A 26,546-nucleotide genomic window follows, 5' to 3' on the forward strand; every position below is an offset into this window, starting at 1 on the left:
CAAAATGATTTTCTTAAGGAGCAGTTCTGACGGTATTGTTGCTGTTAGCCCTGTGTTCTTGGAGAGAACCATGACACCAGGAAGGTGATGCCTTGACTTGCAAGTGGATTGAATGAAAGTGAGGGAGGGCTGTGCAGTCACCAGCCCCTCTGCGTTCCCTTCCTGCTCAATGAGCTCTAATGGCTTGCTCTTACCTCCAGGCTCAAAATTAATTCTTTTGTTTGGTGTTCAAAGCTCTTCCTTCATAACATACTCTCTTCCTACCTTCCCAGTCTTATTCTTTGCTTGCCCTTACACATACTGTGATCCAGCAATACTGATTCGCTTGAAATTCTTTCAACATATCATGCCACTTCCCTTCCAAGCTTTTGCAATTGCTATTCCCCTGTGTCTAAAATGTTCTGCCCCTTCACCTCTACGTCTTAGTTTCTCTTGTCTTCTTCAAGACTCAGCTCAGATCTCACCTTTTTCAAGAAGGCTTTCTTTCCTGACATCTACCGATGCTAATACTTTCCCCTCTCAAATTGCTTTCCGTTTACTCCTTATACAACTTGTATGTACCTAGTGATTTAAAGGTTACCTCTTTTACCAAAATGTAAACTTTGTCGTCATAGATCTTATTTCTACCTTTCTTTGTCTCCCCAACACTTAGGAGGAACAGTAAGGGAAAAAACATTTATATAGTGTCTACTACATGCCAGGCACCATGCTAAGTGCTTTGCAAATGTTATCTCATTTGATCTGCACTTGGCACAGTGGTGGACACAATAAAGACTTCATAAATGCTATTGGAGTGACTGGCTAGTGAAAGGAGAAAAACCTGTTTACATTGGGTATTTTGTATTTATTTGAAAACTTTCAGATTTGTCATTACCTGGTTAAACCAAGCTAGCTAAGCTTTCTTTCATAGATCTCGACAACATAAAAAGCCTTTCAAACTTTCCTGTCCCACTTATATGAAACTTTCAGAAAGGGAATATCTAATACTTTTTATTAAAAGAAGAGTTACTGCTCATTGGGCAGTATATCACTTTAACAAACGGAATCTTCAAAAACCATTCATTATTATGTACAGAATACATAAACATAGAATATATTAACTGTCCTTGATCCGAGGCAGATGTCTTGAAGACAGAAAATAATGTGCTCTAAAATATTAAGTAACATGTACAATATAAGTAATTATGGATAAATTCCCAGGCAGTTCATGGGTGAGGATTACCTCCCAGATGAGATATTTTCCTTATGTGTGAGTGTATGTATGTGTGTGTTTGTGGATAGATAAGTTGTTTTCGTTATTTAGAAAAATTTCCAGTACAAATAACAGGTGTTTTTCAAGTTTCATCTGGAAGAGAGAGAGATAAGTAACAAGCTTGAAAATCAGCTGCTATTTAGCACTGAAGAAGTCTTTCTTTAGCTATTTTTTTGCTTTTATATGCTCTGCTTCACATGAGAATCTGTTAATGTAAATAAGAGACATTATAAAGAGATCATTATTCATTTTGAAGGGTGTGGGAAAGCATACTGTTTCCATAATCCAAAGTTAGAAGATAGCTTTGGTACAAAATGCAGCATTCACTATTTTAGCTTTTTCCCCCTGCCTCTAAAGTACTTCCTCTCTGTGCTCGTGGTAAGGCTACAAGATAGTGGGGTCTTTTGGGGATGATAAGAACATAGAAAAATATGGCATAAATTGGCGTATAAATTCATAAGAGGAGTCATGAGAATTCCTGGTTTAAGTAGTTAGGTCTCAAGTCAGGGTGAACCAGATTCAATTGCTTGCTGCTAGTCACACATTAACTGTGTTGTGTATCTCTCACTGCCCCCAGCCAGTTAAGCATAAAATGATGAAAGGAGAAGAGAAAAACTGTTAAACTTGTACTTCAAGTTCTACGCAGTAATGAAATGACAGGTAAAGTTCTATCCCTTGCAAAAGTAGGGAATCTGAGAGACAGGGCATACTCAAATTATTTAGTACAATTTAAACCTGAAGCATGTCTGTCTCTACTATATCTCTTACCCAGTCTTTGCTTTAAGACTCTCCGGTGATAGTGAATTTTTATATTTTCCAAGGCAGTCCATTCCAATTTTGGACAATTGGAATTAGGAATGGCAAAGTTATGAAAATCAACAGCTCAGAAAAGACTAAAACTTAATAAAGCATTAGAATTTCCAAGAAGTTGAATGGCTCGGGAAAAAATGAAAATTCACGGATAAAAGAGGCAGCTAGGTGGCCAAGTAGATAGAGTGCCAGGCCAGGAGTCAGGACATCTCATCTTCTTGAGTTCAAATCTGGCCTCAGACACTTTCTAGTTGTGTGATCCTGGGCAAGTCACTTAAACCAAAAATGAGCTGAGAAAGGAAATGGCAGATCAGTATCTTTGCTAAGAAAATCCCCAGATGGGGTCATAATGAGTTGAACATGACTGAACAATGCAAAATACTTTTAGTAGAAAGAGCACTTCAGCAGATTTGTAGGTAATTTCTTTTTGCCAGGCTTATGATCTGCTTCTCACTCTTCATCTTTTTCCTCTTTCTCTCTAGGTGGTCTGTTACATTGTCTAGTTATATATTGTTTTTGTTTTTGCCCCATTCATCTTTATCCTAGTATTCTATACCAGAAACACAAAAACACAAAATCCAGATTAAAATATAATTGGGAAACATTTAGCAAAATAGAAATAGAATATAGATGATATTAATATGTGGTTTTCTAAGCTAATATGACTTCTATAGGATTTAGTGGCCCCATTTTTGAGTTTGACACCACTGTGACAACATTGCTGTGTACCATGCCTAACAGTGATGCTGATCCCTGTTGCCAGAAGTTCAGGTATGTTACATTTATCCCCTCCCCAAGGGATTTCCGATACCCTTAGGTGTTTGCAGTATATAGTTTCTGCCGCTGGCTCAAGACTGCCGATTATATTCCTTCAATTTTAGTTATCTAAGCATCCCAGTTTTATTTAACTACTCAGTAGTCAGATTAACTTTTACAAAAGAATATTTACTTCAGGAGTGTAACAAGAATAACATTCTGTCCAACACCTGGAGTGTGTTCCTCCTCTACTCACTTGGTATCTAGGGAAAAGCATTATATTCATAGTTTAACACAGTTCTCAGCATAAATCCTGAGGGCAGCTAGGTGGTGCAGTGGATAGAGCACCAGTGCAGGAGTTAGGAGCACCTGAGTTCAAATCTCACCTCAGACACTTGACATTAACTAGCTGTGTGACCTTGGGCAAGTCACTTAACCCCAATTGCCTCATCCTGGGTCATCTCTAGTCATCTTGATGAATATCTGGTCACTGGATTCAGATGGCTCTGGAGGAGAGGTGAGGCTGGTGACCTGCACAGCCCTCCCTCACTCAAAACAAAGTCAAGTGCAAGTCATGTCATCATTTCTCTGATGGTATGGTCTTCTTTGGCAACGAAGGACGAACACACACACAGCATAAATCTCACCAATTCCATAGTCTCCTTGGCTTCCCTTGCTGAGCTGGTTGCAGCCTCTGGCCTGGAATCTTGACTCCAAGGTCCAGTACTCTTATCCTTACACCTAGAATTGAAAAGGACAAAGGAAATAATAACAAAACCCCAATTCTGTTTTTCAGGGCCGTAGGGCCTAAAAGGAGGAAAAAGGGAAGGTAGACCTTCCTGGTAGCCTGGTTTCATCTGCTTTCCAAATTTCTTCACGAGTCATGTGTCCATAAAGTGTCACAATTCCTCCCCTCCTCCTTTCACTTGTCCTTTTCTGTTTGAATTAGATATGCCCTCCCATAACTATATTCCATTTGTAGATCCCATCCCATATTATCAGTGATCTTTATCCAGTCAAATATGCCTTTGCATATGGATATTTGAGGTTTTTTTCTTGTCTTCTAGGGATTTCTTGGAGTCTATTTTTCTCCGTCTCTCTCTCCCTTTCTCTCTTCCTTTCTCCTTTGTAGGTACATACTTTATTTGATTTGCTCAGCATACTTTGGCAGTTTTTTCATTCTTGCTTTCTCTAAGTTTAAAGTCTTTTTGATTAAATTTTCAAGACTTTTAGGCAGATGTGTTTAATTAGATCTGGTTAGGTGCATTCCCTCCTGACCAGGAGCTCAGTAAAGGGTGGTCCAGAAATCCAAATCTCATTCTCAGATACATCTTTTCAATCAGCTAAATAGACTTTGTCCTTTTGAAGCCCTGGCTTTTCAGTTTTGTCAATGGCTTTTTTGCTTTTTTGCAAAATGCTTTTTTTGATTTTTCTGGCAGTTTTATTTGTGAACATGAGTCAGCAGAAGTAAACTAAAGTTTTATTAATTATATACCTACTTAACATTTGCCTTCCTTTCTCCATTCACATGCCAACAGTCTGGTTCAGGCCCACCATCACTTCTCATCTGGATGATTGAAGTAATTGGTTAATTTGTCTCTTTTCTTTCCAATTAATCTACACAGCTGCCAGATTAACATCCCTGTAGCACAGGTCTGACCATATCAGCCCCTTGCTCAGAAAGCTCCAGTGACCCTTTCCCTCTAGGATAAAATATAATCTTCTTGATTAGGCTTTTAAACCCCTCCATTGTCTGACTCCAACCTCTCTTTCCAGGTGTACAGCTCATTACTCTCCTTTACCCATTCTAATCAAATTGGTTTTTTTTCTTTTACTATTGCTCATACATGACTTTACAATTCCCATTTCCATGCCTTTGTACAGAATGCTCCCATTCTTGTTCTGTTACAAAAACATTCTTTAGAGGAAATAATGGTAGGCAATCAGTCCTATATATGTATATTATAAATTTGGCATTGAGGCATCTAATGGTTGATGGAGTTTTTCCTGTTAGTATTTGCATGATTCTCTTAGCCTAATGATTTTCTTTGGCTTGAACAATGCTGTGACCTCAGGTAAAGCCATCACTTTGTTTTGAGAACCAGTTTGTACAATGGTGCCTCCATTTCTTATTCAGAGACCAGTGATTCTGAACAATTTTTTATTTGCTTTTGTTTCTTTTTTCGCTCCCTAAAAAATTATCTATTACATCTATTTGCTTCTAAATTAAAGTTAATAAAATTGGGATTTGGGGAAAAGATTTTTCATGTAGCCTTTTGAGATAATTAAAAATATCTTAGAGTATCAGAAAAAACTAAGGCTGAGAATCATTTAAGAAATATCTGTGTGGTTTATGGTTTGTGGAAGGAGAAAGGTTAAAAGAATTGGTGGAACTTTTAGGCAAGTAATAAAAACTTAGAAAATCTTAAAAAAAGCAACTTGAGCTGGAGGAACTTTTAAACCCCTCCATTGTCTGGCTTTCTGAGCTAATGACCTGGGGACATGCATACATACCTCAAACATATCCCAGTGACAGAGTACAAGTGATATAAATGGGAGAAGAAAGCAAAAGCAAAGGTATGGCTTACCTAGTTCCTTTAAGTGGTGAGGGCCTGAACTATAATAATGGTGGCTGTGTCAGTATAGACAAGAGATACCAACGTGAGAGGTATTGTGGAGAGAGAAAAATTGAGGTTTTGAACTTAGATTAATGGAAGCATGTTGGCGAATCAAAAGAGATAGGGAATGGAAGAAGAGGGGCTTTTGGCAGAAAGTTAATGATTTAAGAAAGAACAACTTGTTAACTTTGAAATGCCTGTGGAGATAGTTGGAGGTGGCCAGTAGATAGTTGATGATGTGGGAATGAAGTTCAGAAGAAAGATGGGCTGGATATACATGCATGCATATGTACAAATATAAATATGCATTTACATAGACATACATACATGTACATATGTGCATGTGTATGCATGTGGGGGGAGAGAGAAAGAAAGAGGGAGGGAGAGAGAGAGAGAAGAGGTGATAGCTAAACTGTGGGATTTGATAAGTTCACAGAAAGAAAAGTATAGAGAAGGAAGTGAAAAGGTCAGGGACAGAGCCCTGGGAGTATACCGCACACATAGTGAGGCAAGGATGATGATGCATTTACACAAGCAAGGAGTAAAGTAATCAGACAGATAGGAGGAGTTCCTGGAAAGAGCTGTGCCATAACCTAGGGAGAAGAGATCATGTAGACAGTTTATTAACCTTTTTTTTTAATGTCATGGATCTCCTTTGGCAGTCTGTTGAAGTCTTTGCACTCCTTCTTAGAATGTTTTTAAAAACACAAAATAAATAGGATTATAATTATATTAAAATACAGTTGTAAACATTTACAAAAAGCAAACTTTATAGACTCCAGATTAAGAACGTCTTGTTCTAGGAAGAAGGAATAGTCAAAAGCGTTAAATGTTGCCGAAAGGTCAAGAAAGATAAACACTGAGAAAAGTCTGTTGGACTTGGCAATGAAAAGCTCCTTGATAACTTTGGAAAGAGTCTTTTTTTAAAAAGGTACTTTGGTCTTTTATCTTTGTGGTTTCAAGGCTGCAGTTTTCCTTAGAGATTGAGAGGGTAAGGGAGTCAGTAAAAAATACATAGGGTACATAGTCAAAATAGTCTGGGAAGCCAGAAATGGTAATATTGATGGTTCTTTCTGATAAGAAAGAAATGGTAATACAGGTTTTGTTGTAATTAAATTTTAACAGCATTTTTTGGGAACATCATTTCAAAAAGTTAGTCTTGGTTTTGAAGAACTTGGGATTCATCTCTATTTTAGATTCTTCAAAAACTGTTCAAAATGAAATTAATTTTAATTTATAAAAGCAAATGTATACTGAAATCCTCACTCCCAACCCACCTCCATGATATCATTGGCTAAGAGAGTGCTTGCTGGGCAAGTTCTATCAGTGTAGATTAACATGTTCTGTTTAACTTGACCATTAGGTAGTTGCCAGGGGCAACAAAAATTAAATCACTTACCCAGCCAGTATGTCTCAGAAGTAGGACTTGGACTTAAGTCTTCCTGGCTGAGAGAAGCTCTCAATCCATTATATTTTGCAATTTCAATATCATAAAGATTTTTTTCAAGGAGGGGTGGCCATTGGAATAGAGGAGGGAGGTTTCATTAAGTCAAAATATGTTACAACATTGTGGTGTTACTTAGCTTACTTGGATTCATCTATACCTGCCTACCTACAGTGGTGACTCTCCCTGGACAATGACCTGTCAATTAAGTGGTTGCTCTGTTTTTCTTGCCAGCTGTTAGGCTGATTCTAGCTGAGTGAGCATGGAGTTCTGTGTTCTTAGTCCCTTAACTTTTATTTTTCTTAACTATTTTCTCCCTCAGCCCTGGTATAGGGACATATACTACTTATACATAACTCCATGGACATTGTGGGTTTCTTGTTTTTCTGTAGCCTCTGGACTTTGGGGGGAAGGGAGGAAGGAAAGAGGGAATGCTGAACAAGGAAATGGCACACCTGGTTGCCACGGGGAGGAAGGCAGTTTGCTGTCTCTTTACTTGCCTTGGGACAGAGGAGATGGGTGTGTGTGTTTGCTTTCAGAGTTGGGAAGACAATCCTCATCCTCCTGAATGTGGCTGGTGGATTGTGGGAGAAAATTTCTCTTTTAAGATTGCATTCTAATGAAGTATGACATTTCTTGCTAATGAAAAGTTGTGAAGGCATTTGTGATGACTGAAAGGGTATTAATTTATTGTTGGGTAACATATTAAACCCCCTCTCCAAAAAAAAAAAAAAACCAAACCTATTGACTTCTATGCTTTGCTTATTACACCTTCTGCCAAAATTGAGCCCCCATCAGAAGAAAGTTCTTTCTGATAAGAGAGAAATCAATGAATTGAATGAACTTTGGCTTTATGCTATTTTCAATTTATGCGCTAACTTTAGAACTTAGCCCCTACCTAAGATCTGACTCCATTGTCAGAATAGAGACTAGACTTGTGATTTAATTCATATAGGGAACTCCATGATGAAATCCCCCTCTCTTAGTGCAAATTGGTACCTACTCTGCAACTTACAGTCTTAAGAGAGTTACCTAGTACACTGAGAGGTATACCTCTGCCTAGAGACACACAATGAGTATATGTCAGAGGTGGGACTGAGTTGGTGATCATCTAATAACATGCAAAAATGTGAAGTTTAGATATAATTTGGAGGATAGGTAGTGGCATATTGTTGGGTAAAGGAATAGGAAAAGGATGTAAGATATTCTGGGAGGGAGGATCCCAGTAGTAGTCTGATTCAACAGATAAACTATAGCTGTGTTTGCTAAAGAAAATTTTCGTTTGTTATCATATATTGCTGAAATAATTCTCTTAGTACTAGAGAAACCCTGTCCTAGGTAGTCTGACTAGTTAATGAAAACATTAAATAGTAAAAGGTAGGCAGCAGAGGGAAGGAAAAAAGAACTGGCAGTGGTTGATCTGAAAAATAGTCAATCTACTCCTAGCAGATTACAAAGTAACTATATTCCTCTTCAACTGTCATTGTATCTTATTTGTCAATGAGCTTTACAAATATTTATTTTTCTTCAGCAGAATGGGCAGAATTGACTTAATGTCAAGAAAAGGAAGCATTGGTCCTTCTCTCTGGTAGGTTTTACTTCTGGGATCTATAGACATTTTGTAGGAAAAGGGGTCCATTTCTGTCAGGGCTTTGTTATCTTTCCAATTTGATTCTAGGACTGGATTTAGGTTGAAATAGCTTTAAAGAATGAGGAAGTCAGAGTTTTTCCCATTATACTTTTCACTTTTAACATTAAGATAACATTTTGATGACTTCCAGTAAGTGAAACTATCAATAATTTATTAGGAGGAAAGTTTATGAAATTACACAAGGGACAGAGTGCTGTTTTACTCCTTTAAAGGTATTGGCCTCAGAATCCTCATTATGCTTCCAAAATATAGATAAGACCTTTTCAGTAATAACCTTCCTGTATTTTTATATTTACTTTCTGTCTTCCCCCATTAGAATGTAAACTCATTGCAGTTAGGGATTGTTTCATTCTTTGTATTTGTATCCCCCAGTGCCTGTTTCTTGGCACATAGTTGTTACTTAATACTTGTTGATGGATTGATGAATTAATGTTAAGTAATGTCATTTTGGTTTCTTTTTGATTTCTACCAACAGATAAACTTACACTTGGAACCTTGTTTTTATTGCTGTGATACTGGATATTAAAAAGTAATGGCAGCAGAATTCGTAAAAAGCTGCTGCAGAGGCTGTTTCTATGGTAAGATGAAAAAGCATAGCTGTGATACTGTCACAACTGTTATTATTAAATTAAATACTAATTATTACTAACACATAATACTATATGTAATTATATAATGATAATATAATGGCATATAATACTAAATACTTACCAATATTACTGGTAAAGCTAACTAAGGTAGTCCTGACATTAGGGGAGAGATGACATGAGCATCAGAGCAGTCACCTTGGCAGTTAACAGGGCTAGTAGAAAGGCTCTGTTCCTTGTGTCCCTAGTTACTGTGTGGAAGGATTTTTCCATAGAAACAATGTCATAAATTGTGTGTACAATGCTTCTTGTGTACTTTGAATAGTCTTAATAGTTTAAAAAGCTTTTGTGGGCTGGGTTGAGAAGCCTAATGTCATTTCCTTTCTTAAAGTATCTCAGTTCTTGGTTCATAAAATATGCATACCCTCTCCATGGGTTCCTTTTGAGGAGGAAATTGAGAAGAAAGGAATCTTAGATTTTCATTTATTTCAAGTTACTGTTATCTTTATGCATAGTGTACCACTTATAGTAAGTTTTTCCCAGTGGGAAAATGTTTTTGAGTAGCTAGGTTAGAAATGTGTAATATAAATTAATTTATCTTAGGCATTAGCAGTCACACAAAATTGGCATTTACATATTTTATATATTTTTTTCTTTTAGTCTAAAGCTATTCTGAAACTTTTTGCAGTGGTGGAAACTTTTATTTTTTAAAATTAAGTTTTTATTGCTATTTTCTTTTTCTTTTATCACCATAATTATCTGAAGTATCCCTCCCATTCCCTCCTGTCACAGAACCATCCCCTTGACAAATAGTGTTTTTTAGAGAGAAAAGGATCAGCACAACTGATCAATATATTGAAAAAGTCTCAAAACATGTGCAATATGTACCATTTGAGGACCTCCTATATCCACAAAGGGGAAGGTTGGAGTATTTTCTCTTATCTCTTCATTCAGATTCTGCTTAATTTTTATAATGTTATCACATTTATTTTTGATTTTTTTTAGGTATTCAGTTCTTTCCATTTACACTGTTTAGTTACTTTGTAAATTATTTTCTTGGCTCTGCTTCAGTCTGTATAAATTTTCATGTTTTTTGTATTCATCCACACATCGTTTCTTTTAGCACAGTAATTTTTTATTACATTTTTGTGCCACAGTTTGTTTAGTCCTTCCCCAGTCAATGGGAATCTACTTTGTTTTCAATTCTTAGCTATTACAGAAAGTGCTGCTATAATAATTTTGGAGTATGTGGGTACTTTCTTCTTATGGATCACTTCCTTGGGGTATAAGGAGTCTCTGATTCAAGGAATGGGGTCTCTAAGTTCACAGGGCATGGACATTTTAGTAACTTTACATATGTATTTCCAAATTGCTTTTCAAAATGGTTATACCATTTTAAAGCACCATCAACAATGTGTGCCTAACCTTCTATAGTCCCTCCAACATTTGCTGTGGCCGTTGTCATTATTTTCAAGGTGTGAGGTGAGATGCTGGTGTTGTTTTGATTGGCATGTCTCTTATTATTAGTGATTTGGAATGGAACCCTTTACTCAAAAAACAAAACAAAACTTTGGTGGAACACTTGCAAAATCTTCTCAAGTTGTTTTAGAAATACATGTTGTTAATGGTACTAAATAAGGGAAAGCTATTTTTTTAAAGGGGCTAGTGAATATTAGGATTTTTTTGACTCACGAACAGCTCCAAAAGAGTGGGTGATTTCACAGTTGCCTCTTTGTTTTCGTTCCCTACCCAGTGAATTTTAGACCTTGAAGGGACCTTAGAGGCTATCTAATCCACCCTGTAGCTGCAGAACATATTAATAATAGTGGCATTTAGGTAGTGTTCTAAGATTTGCAAAGTGCATTACATATGTCATCTCATTTGATCCTAACGGCAACCCTGGGAGGTCGGTGCAATTATTATTCTTATTTTCATAGATGAGGAAACTGAGGAAAACAAAGGTTAAGTGACTTACCTAAGGTCATAGTGATAGTAAGTATCTGAGGCAGCATTTGAACTCAGGACTCCAAGATCATCACTCTACCCACTATACCACCTTAGAAGCTTTAAAACATCTAACAAATGATCATCCAGGCTTTGTTTGAAGGCTTTCACTGAAGAGCATCCCACTATGTCTTGAAGTTGCTATTCTACTTTTGGATAGCTCTAATTTTAAGAAGTTTTTTTTTTTTAGTTAAATGAGACTTAAAGCTACCTCTTTGCAACTTTTATCCACTGTTCTTAGACTTTTAACTGTGCATATGCATAACTGATCTAATGTGTAACAATAAGTCAGTCAACAAGCATTTTAAAAGTGCCCTTTGCAGTATAATCCTTCTTCCATATGGCAATCCCTTAAATATTTGGAGAAAACTATCATTTCTTTCCTGGGTTAAACATCCCCAATTCCTTCAAGAACTCTTTATAGGGTCTGATTTTGAGGCCTGTCACCATTCTCCTTGTTCTCCACTGGATAATCTTCTATTTATCAATATAACTGAACTTGGTGTAGATCAGAGGACAAGGTGACTGTTACCTCTCTAGTCCCGGAGAATATGCCTCTTTTATTGTAACCTACAATTGTAATATCCTGTTTTGACTGCCAAATAAAAACTATTGATTCATTAAACTTGCAGTCCCCAAAGTGGAAGCTTTAAAATTCAGTTTTGCTTTTCAGGCAGATTTTATTATAGAATCAATGGGAGAAGAAAATTAGGACACATAACTAGATATAGGAGATTGCCTTAAAGCAGTATGTAATTGACACAAAGAGAGACCAGTTTTTATCCCTCCAAGAACAAATATAGGAGGAAAGTTATATAGCAAATGAAGATATATGAAACTTTAAAAGGGAATTCCTTCATTATCAATTTCTCTTGCAGTTCTTTTAAGGATAAATAAAGTTACCTTATCATGGATAAGGTGATCATATTTCCTGATCATATTTCCTTAACTAAAATTCTAGAAATTGGGATACATGATCTGACATATATCCATCCCTTTCCATTTATAAATGGGATGGAATATTTTAAGTTGGGATAGTTTGAGGGAAAATCTAAAATGTATGATTGCAATACCCATAGGCCTTCTAATGAGGACAAGTAGACTGGCAGAAGGGAATGTGAAACAACTAAACAAAGGAAAATTAGTGAGGGACAGTGGGACCTGGAGAAAAGGTAGAGTATTTTATATTGAAAGAAGACTTTTTGGATTTTGGTAATATGAAATATCTACAAATCAACATGGGGAATTTCTCTACCACCTCCTATAGATTTAGTATTTAGCATGTATTTAGGGAGTGGTATGTAGCTGGTACGACAGGTTAAGTGACTTGCCTAGGGTCCCATAGGTGGTATCAGAGATGAAATTTGAACCTGGTCTTCTCACCTCTAAACCTATCACTCTATCCACTATGCCTTGTACCCTCTACATAATGTTATGTTATTATTATTATGTAAATTCATGTATATTTCTTTATGTTTTATTTTTATTATCATCATTATTATTTGCATACAGCTTCCACAGAAAAAGATGTGAAAGCAGCAGCCCCAGAAGGACAAAATGTTACATGTCTACCTCCAATGTCTTCAGTGTCTGTTAAACGTCAGGTTGGCTGTACTGAGGATTATCTCCTTTCCAAAATTCCATCTGATGGAAAAGAAGTACCCTTTGTTGTTCCCAGATTTAAATTATCTTATGTTCAACCCAAGACTCAAGCAACTCCCTCACATGTGGAGGAACTTCAAGGTAAGTGGCAAAGTGACACAGACTAAAAGTCCACATGTGCAATATTTAAATGTTGATATTGCTATTACTTTTGCATTCCTAGGATCATAGACCTAGAGCTGGTAAGATCCTCAAAGGGTTCTAGTTCGACCTGCTTATTTTACATGTGAGGAAACCAAGACCCAGGGAGCTTGTCGCTTTCCCATTCACACAGGTTATAAACTTAAGAGGTGGTATTTGAACATGGGTTTAATTACTACAAAGTGAGTCCTATTTCCACTGCACTGAGCTCCATCCCTTAATGTAAACATTTTATGATTAAAATTTACTGGTAGATATGATTATTGAGCCACTGTCAAGTCATTTTTGAAAGATTATAGAAAATGGGAGAGGTACCTCCAGATTGGAGAAGGCTGCAAAGATCCCAGTTTTCAAAAAGAGGAAGAGAATAGAATCTTCACTTTAATAAACCAGTGAACTTGACTTTTATCTTGCAACAGTTCTAAAGCAGATCCATAAATGAAGAATATCTGGAAAAGGATGACATGATTACCAAGAGCCAGCATAGCTTCATTTAGAAAAGGTTGTGACATATCATTAATTTTTTTATGGGATTATTAAATTAATAGATGAGAAAGTGGTGACTATAGTTTGCCTGCTTTTTCAAGACCTTTGATAAAGTATCTGATACTCTTCTTGAGAAGAGGATGGAGAAATATGGACTAGGTGGTAATACAATTAAAATGGATTCAGAAATATTTAGATGGCCTAAATTAAACAGTAGTTGCGTATAGTTCTTTGTCAGTGTGGCAGGTGATCTCACTTTAGGAAAATGTGCTTTGCCCAATGTTGTATAACCTTTTTTTTTATCAGTGATCTGGCTAAAGATATTGATGGTATGCTCATTAAATTTGCTGATGATGCAAATCTTGGAGAAATAGCTAACACACTAGATGACTGAATCATGATACAAAAAAGATCTTGACAGGCTAGCTAGAGCATTAGGTTGATCTAATAAAATGGATGATAAATCTAATAAAATCTAATAAAAAGGATAAATCAATCAGTAAATCCACAAGTATTTATTAAACACCTGCTATGTTCCAAGCATTGTGTTAGACCAAAAAAGAAAAGCAAAGACAAAAAAAAAAGAAAACAAATTCCTGCTTTCAAGGATCTTAGATTTGGGTACAAAAAATCCCAAACTTGGCAAGTATAAGGTTGGAGAGACATTTTTAGATAGAATTTGTTGTGAAAATGATTTGTTAGTTTCAGTGGACTACAAAGTTTGATATAAGATATCAGTGTCATATGACAGCCAAAAAGCTGAAGTGGTCTTGTGATGTATTGATAGGCATAGCATCTGAGAACAGGAGGCAAGGAGGCCCTGTGTCAGACCTCATCTGAAGTATTGTTTACCAATGTCCTTAAACTATGGTCACTATAGTTTAAGACAGACGTTGAGTGATGGGTATTTAGAAGAGGACAATCAGAAATGCTGAAATGATCTGATAGATTGCTTGAAAGATGGTATTTAGTTTGAAAAGACAAGAAATCAAGGGTCAGTTGATAGCAGTTTTCAGGTATTTGAAGAGTTGTCATGTAGTAGGAGGATTAGACTTTTTGGCCTCAGAACAGAACTGAGAGCAGTGAGGTTCTAAAATGGCAAATATAGGCATGTTGTTAGGAAAACATCTGAACAAAAAGATATGTTCTTTTATTGGAAGTTATAACAGAGTACCTCTGTACAGCTGGTGTAATGTACAAAGTATGGGGCTGGTAGTGCTATCCCTGTTTTTACAGATGAAAAACCTGAAGCTCAGAGGGTAAGCTACTTAGTGCCCATTTTAGCACTTAGCAGTAAGTAACTTTTGAGTGGTCAGAAATGGCTCCAGCTGAATGCTCTGTTCTTCCTCTCACGGTGGTGGAGTGCTACACAACTTTTCACATGCAAGTATTCTGATCTGATGACTTGTGTCACTCCCTCTGTTCCTTAGTTCTCTGACCTGTCACTGGCAGTTCAGAGCTTTGCAGTACTGATGCTTCCAGGTTACAGTCCCAGTAGGCTTTTGCTCCTGAAGGATTGTGGCAAAACTGGTTGTTGAGGCCTGAACAAATTTCCCTGGCCTGGAATTGGAATATCTGTGGCACTGGAAAGAGGGAGGGGAGAGTAGGATACAGGGGGTGAGGTGTCTTTGGGTTTGTTACTTTGGCCTCCCCTGCTGCTGGTAATGTTACAGGTGGGAGAGGGATACTGTGTGAACTTGAGCATCAGTTCCTGGGTTTTGAATTTTTTCTTAAACTTTTTTGGGATTCTGGATGTCTTATACCATGGAAACAGCTGAAGTTGCTTTATCTTTGGTGTGTAATTTCTGTTTTGGAGAGTTTTGAGAAGTTGTGGGATTTGAAAAAAAAGTCTAGTGTGCCATCTTGTTGCATGCTACACATTATTAATGTATCTTGATAACAATTTATATTTTACTCCACCAACCTTGGAGTCCTGTGGATATTAGTAAGTTTGACAATAGTGATTTTCGTAGCAGTTTATAGGAAGAAGGTAGATTCATAAGTGATTTAGTACGCATCAGCAAGATACTTAATATCTCATTGTTTCAGGCAGCTCTGTAAAACTGTAAGTTAGAAGTGAGTTGCTGATCTGCATTGATGAAGGAAATTTCCATACTAGGAGCTTCTTACTTATGAAGATTGTTGGTTCCTAAGATTTTTTCCCCCCTGATTTTTTCTGGGTCATGAAATGTATAATAACTAACCAATTGTCACAATTATTTATTTAAATTTATAAGTAATTACAATTGCACTGTAACACAAAATTATACTTCTTTATAAAATGGTCAGGCTATTGTAATTCACTGGGACTCCAAAGTCAGGGTCTCCTATTTTATTAGCCAGTTCCAACTCAGTTGCTTAGCTTTGCTACCATTTTGAGTCTTTCTTTTTTTCTTTCTTACCTTGGGTTGTTAAATATTAGAGAGATATCAAGTACTTTATGTAAATATTGCACTGATAAGCGGCAGCATTTACCTAAAACAGTCATGTTGTTAGCATTTACAATAATATGGCTGCTTCTAGAACACACAGGAAAAGAGAAAAATGAGGAAACTTAAAGTGGTTTACATTTATAACCTAACGTTTGCAAGATAAAATTCACTATCCCATTGTCTTTTCAATTCCTGTTTGAAAGAGGGGAGATCAGAATAACTTGCTTTCTAATTCTGAAGCATCACTTCTAATCACTTTCCTTTTCCACTGTATTCTTTGGCTCAGTACGGTGAAGTTGCATCATATATTTTTTCATTTCACTTATTAAAATTCACTCTGCCACTCCAAAGTTTGACATGAGGCAGTATTTTAAAATTGTTTGTAGGGAGAATGTTGAGAGAGTTCTGCCATCTTGACTCTGCCCTCTCCGAATCTACTTTGAAGAGTAATTTTGATTAGATCTATTATTTTTGACCAATCATAAGCATTTTAGAACTTAACCTCTACATAAAATGCAACTTCCTGGTCCTTTTCTATTGTTTTGTTCTTCTGGGCAAATGGAATATAACTTCCCCAACTGCAATGGAAGTCAACTGTCCAAGCTTAAACTATTCATGAGAGAATTCCTGAATCTGCCCTTTCTACCTCTTCATCTTAATTCCATTCTTGTTTCACCCAGAGTTGCATTTTTGTAGAACCAGCTAATATGATGTGGTGTGTCTATATAGTACATTTAATGGATCTTGTGTTTTTCAGGTTCTGCCAGAGCGTCCTTTAGAGATCGAAAAACAGAACTTTGCAGTTCACCCTTGGATGGTTCTAATTATGACATATATAATCCAGTTTTCATGCATCAGCGTGTATCACCTGACTTAACTAGACGATTTCCTCCTAATAGTGAAGCTCTGAGGCTGTATGGATCAGGTAGGAAATAGTGTTCTACTGTCTTTACACTCTTCACTCAGCATATAGAGAAGCAAAGCTAAATCACAGTACTATACAATGACATTCTTGTCATTGGAAATAAAGTTTGAAAAGTTGTTATTGAGTGTAATTAAAATTCATACTTTTTATTTAGTATTTAGTACTTGTAAGGCAATATGGTAGTGTGGAAAAGACTAGTTTAGTTTAGGTTTAATTTGATTATTTAATTTGATTAAATTAGCTGTTGCAGAGAGCAAAGAGGTAAAAAAATAACCTGAAAGAACTAGGTAAGATTCCCCCAATGAAGTCAATGTAAACCTTAGCAATCATTTCACAGTGTGAACAGGGAGAGTTGTGAAAAACATAAGAAACCAAAGGCTTATAATATTAATCAGAAACCTCACATCTGAATAATGTAAATACTTTCTTCAATGAGAGAATCGAAAGGTGCTGTATATGGCAAACTGTAGTATCACAAAAAAATGAAATCAATTGTACATTGATGGGACTTTGTAGCCAGAGGCCCTGGATTCTCGGGCTGGCTCAGCCACTTACTACTACTTCCTGTGACTTTTGGCAAATCACTTAACTTCTTTGGGACTCAGTTTTTTCTTCTGTAAAAGGAGGGAAGTTGGGCTAGATGACCTCCAAGATCCCTTCTAGCAGTAAATTCATGACTCTATGAAGTTCTTTATGGATGATAAGTCATGTAATATGGGCAAATCTCAATTACATTTTAGTTTTTCTTGAGAGAAAGAATCTTCGCATTTAATATTACAGTATACTCATTTATAAGTCCTCCTGTAAGAATGTTAATATTCTGTTTTTTCTTATGTAGGGAGAATGTTGCATAGCTTGTAATAGCAGAAATATCATCTAGTACATTTTGATGACTTTACAATCCCTTTGATTAGCATAAACAAAGGAAGTAGATATTATATAATGAATGGTGGAAATTTTTCATTTTGTTTTGTGTAGGGATGAATTTCTGTAAAAGCTAACCTTTGCTACTTAGTCTCTTAATCTTGTCTGTAATGACCTTACTTATGAAATTCTAACTCACTTTCAAGGATATATCTATAACAGCAGAGATATAGTGCTTTAAGGTGTGCCAAATGCTTTATGCATATACAATGTTTTAATTTCCCAAAATCTAAATAACTTAAGCCATTTCCTCTTAAAAGGCTTGAGTCAGGAGAATTGCGCCCTGGTTTTAAATCTTGCATCTGATATGTGCTAGTTGTGTGACCACGGCAAGTCATTTAACTTCATTGGACCTCAGTTTTGACATGCAGTTATCTTTTTTGTAATTTTACATTGATTCTGACCATTGTTCTAAGTGGTCAGGATTTTGTTCCCACACTGGTAACCTCTGCTTTCCTATTTCATTTTTTTTGTGAGAATTATAATTTGCCATATACAGCACCTTTTGATTCTCTCATTGAAGAAAGTATTTACATTATTCAGATGTGAGGCTTCTGATTAATTTTAACATTAATACTCTTATGTTTTTCACAGCTCCCCCTGTTCACACCGTGAAGCAATTTCTAAAGTTTACACTGACTTGGTGGGGAGACTCTTACCTAGTTCTTCATGTTAAATTAAATGATCAAACTAAACCTAAACAAATTTTCATAAAAATTACTTTTTTCAGAAAGTTATATTTTTCAATCAAGACAGTAATATGAGGCCCATTTTTCCTTCATGATGTAATTAAAATTCCAGTGTGTTTTTTATTTTCCTTTACAGTTTGTGACTTAAGGAGCTCCAAAACACCTGGGTCCCCTGGACTAAGCAAGTCTATGTTTGATCTTACAGGTTCATCACAGCGATTCATGCAGGTGAGTTGTTCAAATACATTCGCTTTGTTCTAGTGATTGATTTTTAGACTAAAGAATTCCAGGAATTGATACAGTTTAGTAAACTGCAGTGGGAACAATGCATTGTAATGGAATCTCTCTTAGATTTATTTGCTTCGCTGTAGGATGAATAAGTACTTGAAAGCATTAAGAGTTCAAGAAATTTTCAATTGACAAGTAAAAATGTTTTTATTTTTCTTTGATCTCATATTTCTTATTTGGTATATACCTAGGGAAACGAGTTGCCTGAAATTTAAACTTTGAGCTGAAATTACTTATTTAACTTACCTTTTCTCTTTGAATATAACCATAGATTAAAAAAAAATCATTGAGTGAGATATTTCCACTTGGTACAAATTCAGTAAGCAAGAAAAAAATTCCTATTCCAGACCAAAAATTTGAATAATTTCCTATATTTTGCATATAGAAACAACTCTCTAACTCTATAAATTACAGAGAAGGTCTTGATTCATATTCATAAAGAAAATTAATTACTGGAAGCTCCCAATAAAGGTCACAGGTCTAGTCCAAAAAATAAAAGCCCACATATTTTTTTGGAATAGAAAAAAAAACCAGTTGTCTTAAATTTAATTTTATGAATGGTTAACTAAGTTTTAGGGTACTATAGTACTTTAGAAGACATTTTATTTTTCTCTATTACACATAATTATTAATGGCTTCAGCATATTTTATTTCTCCTTGTAATACAACTGAATTGAGCATGAAAAATATTTCTCCATTTGATAAAAATGGAAAATTCTTTTTGAGTACTAAATTTGGACTCAGAAGAAATATAGGTCAAATCGCTTACTGCCTCTCTGACTATGAGTAAGCTGCTTAACCTCTCTGAATCTCATTTTCTTCATCATTAAAATGGGATAATAATGTATTACTTACTACCTCACAAGGTTGCTATAATGATCACGTGAAATCATATATGCAAAAAAGGGCTTTGTAAACCTTAAAAGTCCTATTTAAATGTAATCTATTATTAATAATAAGTTGTCCAGTAAAAATATAAATAGTATCCATTTTGGTTTGTAAAGGGGTTTCTCTCTGAAACTCTCTTAAGTGTCATAACTGAGTGATTTTGGTGGGGTGATTCTTCAGCATTTAAAAGTATGAAATTCTGACTGCTGACCTCAGAAATTAGTTTATTTGTGGAATGAAACTAGAAGTTTTAAATATGTCAGAATCATTAGACTTTGATGAGAGGTTTTTGAATAATGAAAATTTTTGTTTTAGAGATATGATTCACTTTCCAGTGTGCCGAGCAGTTCGTCTTCAAGGAAGAATTCTCAGGGCAGTACTCGAAGCCTGGGTAAAGAATATAATTTTATTGCTTATATCACTGAGTCAGTTTCAAATAGTAATTAAAAACTACTTGTGATATAGGGAGGGTAGGGTGGGAAGGAAAGTTTTATATGTCCATATAACACTGGGAGCATCACCAAGGTGATAGGTGATCTTAGGAACTTGGCCTGTAGAGTCTGTTCTTCTGCCTTCAGGCCTGCAGCACCATCAAATAATGGTTTTGGTTATGTTAAGCTTTTTAATGGAGATTCCTGAACATTCCAGTGTCACAGAGATACTCATTTGGAAGTTCTTTCTTGGACCAAATTTATATTTCCTCCACTTCATTTTAAAGATGTTTTAAGATCTACTTGTATATTTCCTCAACTTTTTAGTCCATTGAAAACAAATCCTTTCATATGAATTTAGTTTTTTGAATGACAGCTTTTTCTTTTCTTTTTAAACAACTGAAATATCAAGGCAACAAGACAAATGCTTGCTTTGTGACAGGTACTGTATTAAGCAATAGGGTTGCAAAGAACTGGCAATTATGTTTGTAAATACAAGAAAAATATAGTATGTTTATGAATTTATGTTTATGTTTATAAATACAAGAAAAAATATACATAAATACAAGAAAAAAATAAACCCTTCAGGACCTTGCACTCAAAAAGGGGAAGAACATGCACAGGGGAATTGTGTTGAAGTCCTGAAAATCAAACTGGATAAAATCAGAGTTTATATAGACTGAATTTTTGAATGGCATTTCAAATGTCATTTATACCTTCTCATTTCAGATACAATTACATTATCCGGAGATGAAAGAGATTTCGGAAGATTGAACATAAAATTGTTCTATAACTCTTCAGTAGAACAGATTTGGATCACGATTCTACAGGTAACTCAGTATAGTTGGATTCCTGTCTTTGTTACATAATGAATTCTCAGATACTACAAATTACCTGGTGCCTCTTCATAAGAGTTAACTTTTTTGTAATATGCTGCAAAAATACTCAGTCAAATCTGTAGATTGCTTTCATTTTATCGTATTTATTTACTGTGATATATGGTTGATTTGTAGAAGCATTATGATGTAGTACATAGACTGTTGAGCCAGTAAGTAGTCAGGAAGACCTGGTTCAAATTTTGCCTCTGAAAACTTATTAGCTCTGTGACCCTTGGAATGTTATTTAACTTCAGTTAACCACCTAGAATTGATCTACTAAGGCATATAGGCAGATTGTAATCTGTATTGGTGGAAGAAGTTTCTGAATTGTTGAAATTGTGTATTCCTTGTGTGTCTTTGCTATGGTTTATATTTGTACCTCATCAAGGCAGCTGGGTAGCTAAATGGTGCAATGGATAGAGTGCCAGGCCTGGGATCAGAAAGACCTATCTTTCTGAGTTCAGATCTGACCACAGCACTAGTTGTGTGACACTGGGCAAGTCACTTAACCCTGTTTGCCTCAGTTTCCTCATCTGTAAAATGAGCTGGAAAAGTAAATGGGAAACTACTCCAGTATCTTTGCCAAGAAAACTCCAAAAGGGGTTTCTTAGAGATTTGGGAAAAACTGAAAACAGATAAAGGCAATTGGTATATGCTTATTGTTTTACTTCAGAAGAGATAAGAGATTTCATCAGGTGGATTAATTTTGAAATTCTATTTTTCTTACAGTTTATACATATATAAAACATAGTTAAGATGCTAAATATAAATTATACATTTCTATTCCTAATGACTCCTAAAAAATTCCATTTTGAATGTTTTAGTGCAGAGATTTGAGTTGGTCTTCCAGCTATGGAGAAAACCCTACTATTTCTATAAAAGGAGTATTAACTTTGCCCAAACCAGTACATTTCAGATCTTCAGCCAAAGAAGGATCCAGTGTAAGTGAAAAGTGTATTTATACTTGAGTTTCATTATTTCATTCTTCTTGTTTTCATTAGTTGTGTCTGCAGTGAGCTGTAGCAATAAGTAGAAGAATGATATGTGACCTCGTAATAATTAAATGCTATTCTGTGGCTCAGAATGTTAGATTTTAACGATAGAATATAAAGGTGTCCTGGGAACACTATGTAGTAATGAAACCCCTTTAAAGAATTTCCAAATTATTACCTTTGCAACTTTTATTTGAAAATGCTGTGGAGATGTTAACTACTATTACACATGAGCAGGCCAGTAAAGAAGTCACTTGTCATGATTGTTTTGCTATAAAAATTTAATATTCTGACTACCCCCCAAATTACAGTTTGTAATTTTTGGTTTTTCTGTCTACAGATCTCATTTTCTTTAAACAGTTAAGTTACTGATGTTTCACTCACTTGTCATTGGGGATGCAGTGTGGTTTAGTAGAACTATTAAACTGGGAATTATATCATATGCTTTCTAATTTTGCCTCTGTTACCTGGTAGCAGAGTTTTAGCTTCTTTCAACCTCAGTTTCCTCATTTTTATAAAAAAAACTTAATATTCTGTCTGTTAAGATGAAAATGACAGTGTTTGTGATAGGTGTTGATAATTGCAAATTGCTTTTTAAAAATGAGTATAATCACTTTGATCTTTACATTTCTAGGTTATTGAATTTATGGAGACTTTTGTCTTTGCTATTAAACTCCAAAGCCTGAAAACTGTTAGGCTGGTATTTAAGATCCAAACCCAGACGCCCAGGAAGAAAACCATCGGAGAATGCTCATTATCTCTCAGAGAGCTTAACGTACAGGAAAAGGATTACTGTTTAGATATAACACCTCCCTCAAAAATTTCAGTAAGTAATAGAATTATATAACTTGAACAGCCTTTTCTACTTCATGGGTTTTGTAGGAGAGAATAAGCTAATAATAGACTTGCCCAGGATTTTAACCACTCTTCCTGTTAAGTAAGCTCAGCTAGTTAAGTATGAATGCTTTACACTAAGCATCATTAAGGTTTTTTTTTTATTGTTTCATATTTTAGAAGAAAATAAATTTGTTATCATAATAAACAGCAACTGCTTGCTTAAAGAAAGCAAGAATTATAAATTCCAGTCCAAATCAGAGACTTCTCAGTAGTCATGTTAAATATGTTGTTCTAGTTACCAGAAAATAGCATGCTTGCCCCCAAATTTGGTACAATAAAATATTTCCCTATCTCATAAATGATTTTTTTAAAGAATTACTACTTGGTTTCATCAACCCAACAGCGAGATGTTGGTTATAAACTTTTATTAATCTATAAGGATTTAATTCGAGTTATAGTATAGACGTATTATTAATTTCTGTGAAAGATAATAAGGTCAAAATTTGGACTATTTATTTTAGCATTTATACTCTACCTGCCTCCAAAAAGAACCGAAGTCTCTTGCAAATTAAACATAATACAAAATAGGACAATTTGAGATACAAGCAGAACAGAGGCTATCTAAAGGAAGCAGGAGGCATAGGTATTTGTGTATTGAATTAAGTTTTTAAAAATTTCTTGGAAGCGAAGGCACTACTACCTTTCCTCTCCTTTCCAATTCTACAATGTACAGAAACTCCTTTTGGGGCCAGTTTTTTCTTCATGGAATTAAGTTTAAACCTTTATTTTATTTATGTATTTCATTTATTACCTGGGTCCTTTTGTTAAAGGAATATTTATTAAATAACAGAGTAGATAAAGCTTATTCAGTAGTTTTCAAAAGTCAGAGCCATGGTTCCAGTGGATTCCTTTTTCATATTTCTTTCAGGGCTGAGACTTAATATAAGTTAGTAAAGGTTGTGCTGGTGGGCTTAGCAGCTGATGGTTTGGGTACTTTGCTTTTTGATGATCTAAAGGAGTAATCTAGGAAAACTGAGGAAATCTATATCTGTACTATAATAATGAATTAGCATGTTTATTCAACAGTGACTCATAAATTTATATGTAAAAAGGAGTCAGAGTCAGTATCTTCTCTTATCTCTGCTTTGGGTTCAAGCTTATTCTGTGTAATTTCGCAACATTCATATTTAATTACTTTTTATTGTTCTTTCTGTTTACATTGTTACAGTCATGGTGTGTGTATTGTTTTCCTCACTTTGCTTACTTCATGTTGTATCACTTCATGTATTTACTTGCTTCTCTATTTTCATCGTGTTCATTATTTCTTATGCACAATAATATTTTATTCCATTCATGTATCACAATTTCTTTTTAGCCATTCCCCAGTTTGCCTCTGCTCATTTCCAGTTTTTTGCCACCGCAGCAAATGCGGTGAACGTTTTGATGTATGTAGGGTCTTTCTTTTTGTTAGTGATCTCCTTGGGTTATATGCCTGGCATTGGAGTCTTTGGGTCAAATGATATGGACGTTTTAGTCAATTTAGATTTTTGGTGACACTGTGAATTTTAAAACTTGAAAGTCATGCTTCAGTAAATATACATGGCCCAATAAATTGAGTTTACTCAGAAGTTATTTTGCCTTTTGAATGATATTTAGCAAGAGATAGGAATTACCTTTTTGGCTGATTTTATGCAAATGTAAAGACTTGGAATATATATTGCTCAACAATGATATTTTAGTCAACTAGAAAAAATACTGAGAATTATGTTACCCTCTTTTTACAGATCTAAGTAGTTATTTTCTCTTCGAGTGCTTATATAACTTCATCACTTATTTTTCAATGGAGGTATTTTTGAAGCTGAATGATAGGATAACTTGTGCTCTAATAGTTTGCACAATGATATTAACTCTTCTGATGCCTTGTAATTGTTCTGAAGAGCTCCGTGCTGGATTCTTTTCTCGCTGTTATTCCTATCTGTGACTATCCTTATTTATTCATTACTACTCCATGGCTTTTCATGACTGCCTTTTTTTTGTCATTGACTTGCCTATATTTTTATAAGAAATTTCTTTTCTTATATTAGCAATGTTTTAGCTTTTGCAGTTTCTTAGTCAAATATCAAATACATCATTAAGTGACGACTTGAATTTCCAATCTTGGAAGTAGACTCTCTTCTTGATGTATTCTTTGGAGAAAAAACGGCTATTGGAATTTTCTAGATGTTTGGATTCTGAACCCTGTAATGATGTCATTTCTAGAAAATCAATCTTTCAAAAACTTGTGTCCCCATCATTATATCTCAGTATACTTCTAATGAAATGAAGAACATTCTGTGTAACATTATTTACAGATCAGATTCTTTTGTTTTCAGAGAATAGCTTAAATTACCCTTTGTCCCATTGATATAAAAGGAGTTGTTATTGGTAGGTGAGTTGTTAGTGCTTGTAGACTCCATGGAATTTAACTCCATAAATATCAGAAACATCTTTGGTTTTGAAAACCTGTAGAAGACAATGTTTTCTAGGTGTCCATCTTTGAATTTTCAAAGTACACATATGCCTTGATCCTAACTATAAAGTAACCCTGTTTTATTACACAGGTGTGTCATGTAGAGCTTGAGGTGGGAATTTGTTTTCAAGCAGTCAACAGCAGGATTCAGTTACAAATCCTTGAGGCACAACACCTTCCAAGCTCATCTACTCCTCTAACTTTGAGTAAGTTCAATAACAGTTGGTAAAAGAATATTAAAAAAAAAACTACCAATAAGAGATTTTTCTCATTCCTAACATCTAGGATAAATAGCTATTATCTTATGATTCTTTTTTTAATGCAAAGATTATGCCCTTAACTTTAACACTGATAATTTTAAAATAATCATTTTTAATATCTTGTTCATGGTTCTCTCAGGTTTTATTTCTCTTGGCTCCCCCTACAATATTTGATACCATTTCTTTATGAGCTTCAAGTACAGGTAATATGAAAGATCGGTTTCTTATACTTTTCACTTTTTCTCCAGGCCTATGTTTTAAGCTATCCGAAGAATATTAATTTGGAAGTTTTGTCAATATCTGAAACTTAAAGTGTGAAAAACTGAGCCATTTTATCTCCCACTCAAATCCCCCCAATATCCAAATGATTAAAAGAATTCTTACCAAATTCCCCATCTCCTACTTTCAAAACTGTGCTGTTGATCATGAGCCTTCCTATCTTTTATCTTCCCCATCCACTCTTTCACTAGTTTCTTTCACTTTTCTTCATACTATCTCGGATTCATGTTTTTTTTCCTGCTTCCACTTAGTATTTACATAGCATTTTAGGGTTTGTAAAGAGCTTTACAAGTATTGTCTCATTTTGTCCTCACAACAACCTTGGGAAGTAGGTGCTATTATTATCCCCATTTTGCAGATGAAGAAAGTGAGGCAGACGGTGCTTAAGTCATTTGCCCAGGACCATACAGCTGTTCAGTGTCTGAGCCCAGATTTGAACTCAGGTCTTTCTTTTTGATTCCAAGTCCAGCCCTCTTTTCCCTGTTACCTACATGCCTAGTTAGACAACAATAACTCTAATATAATTCTTCATACTTTCAGAATAGTAAATTAATGCAGAACTTTATAGTTTGCAAAATATTTTCCTATACTATCACACATTTGAGACTCAGAAGAACTTTTTAAAGATAGGTAGGACAGGTAATATTATCATTCCCATTTCACAGAGGAGGACACTGGAACTCAAAGATGTCTTACTTAAAGTCAAATAGTGGTTTCTAGTCTAGGACTACAGCTACCAAAATCCATAGCCTCTTAATTTATCTTTTAGTTCTCTTCCTGTTCTGCATATAGCTGTTATAAGA

At 35.2% G+C, this 26,546-nt stretch overlaps 1 protein-coding gene across 9 annotated transcripts in view; it reads left to right on the forward strand.

Moving 5' to 3' along the window:
- The window catches only part of TC2N (tandem C2 domains, nuclear), a 55,355-nt gene that overhangs the window by 17,362 nt on the left and 11,447 nt on the right, over positions 1–26,546 (forward strand). For 4 of the 9 annotated variants that reach the window (XM_072623094.1, XM_072623099.1, XM_072623093.1 and 1 more), the window contains exons 2-11: positions 8,412–8,468; positions 9,007–9,109; positions 12,635–12,865; positions 16,601–16,768; positions 18,518–18,609; positions 19,873–19,948; positions 20,718–20,818; positions 21,691–21,807; positions 22,493–22,684; positions 25,296–25,410. In XM_072623094.1, the coding sequence (XP_072479195.1) occupies positions 9,064–9,109; positions 12,635–12,865; positions 16,601–16,768; positions 18,518–18,609; positions 19,873–19,948; positions 20,718–20,818; positions 21,691–21,807; positions 22,493–22,684; positions 25,296–25,410 (1,138 nt within the window). In that variant the 5' untranslated portion in view covers positions 8,412–8,468; positions 9,007–9,063. Of the gene's footprint in view, positions 1–8,411; positions 8,469–9,006; positions 9,110–12,012; positions 12,295–12,634; positions 12,866–16,600; positions 16,769–18,517; positions 18,610–19,872; positions 19,949–20,717; positions 20,819–21,690; positions 21,808–22,492; positions 22,685–25,295; positions 25,411–26,546 lie in introns of those variants that run through there. The other 5 variants (XM_072623096.1, XM_072623092.1, XM_072623100.1 and 2 more) reach the window with 2 other exon arrangements.

This window comes from Notamacropus eugenii, chromosome 7, assembly GCF_028372415.1.
Source record: "Notamacropus eugenii isolate mMacEug1 chromosome 7, mMacEug1.pri_v2, whole genome shotgun sequence".
Classification (NCBI taxonomy): Eukaryota; Metazoa; Chordata; class Mammalia; order Diprotodontia; family Macropodidae; genus Notamacropus; species Notamacropus eugenii.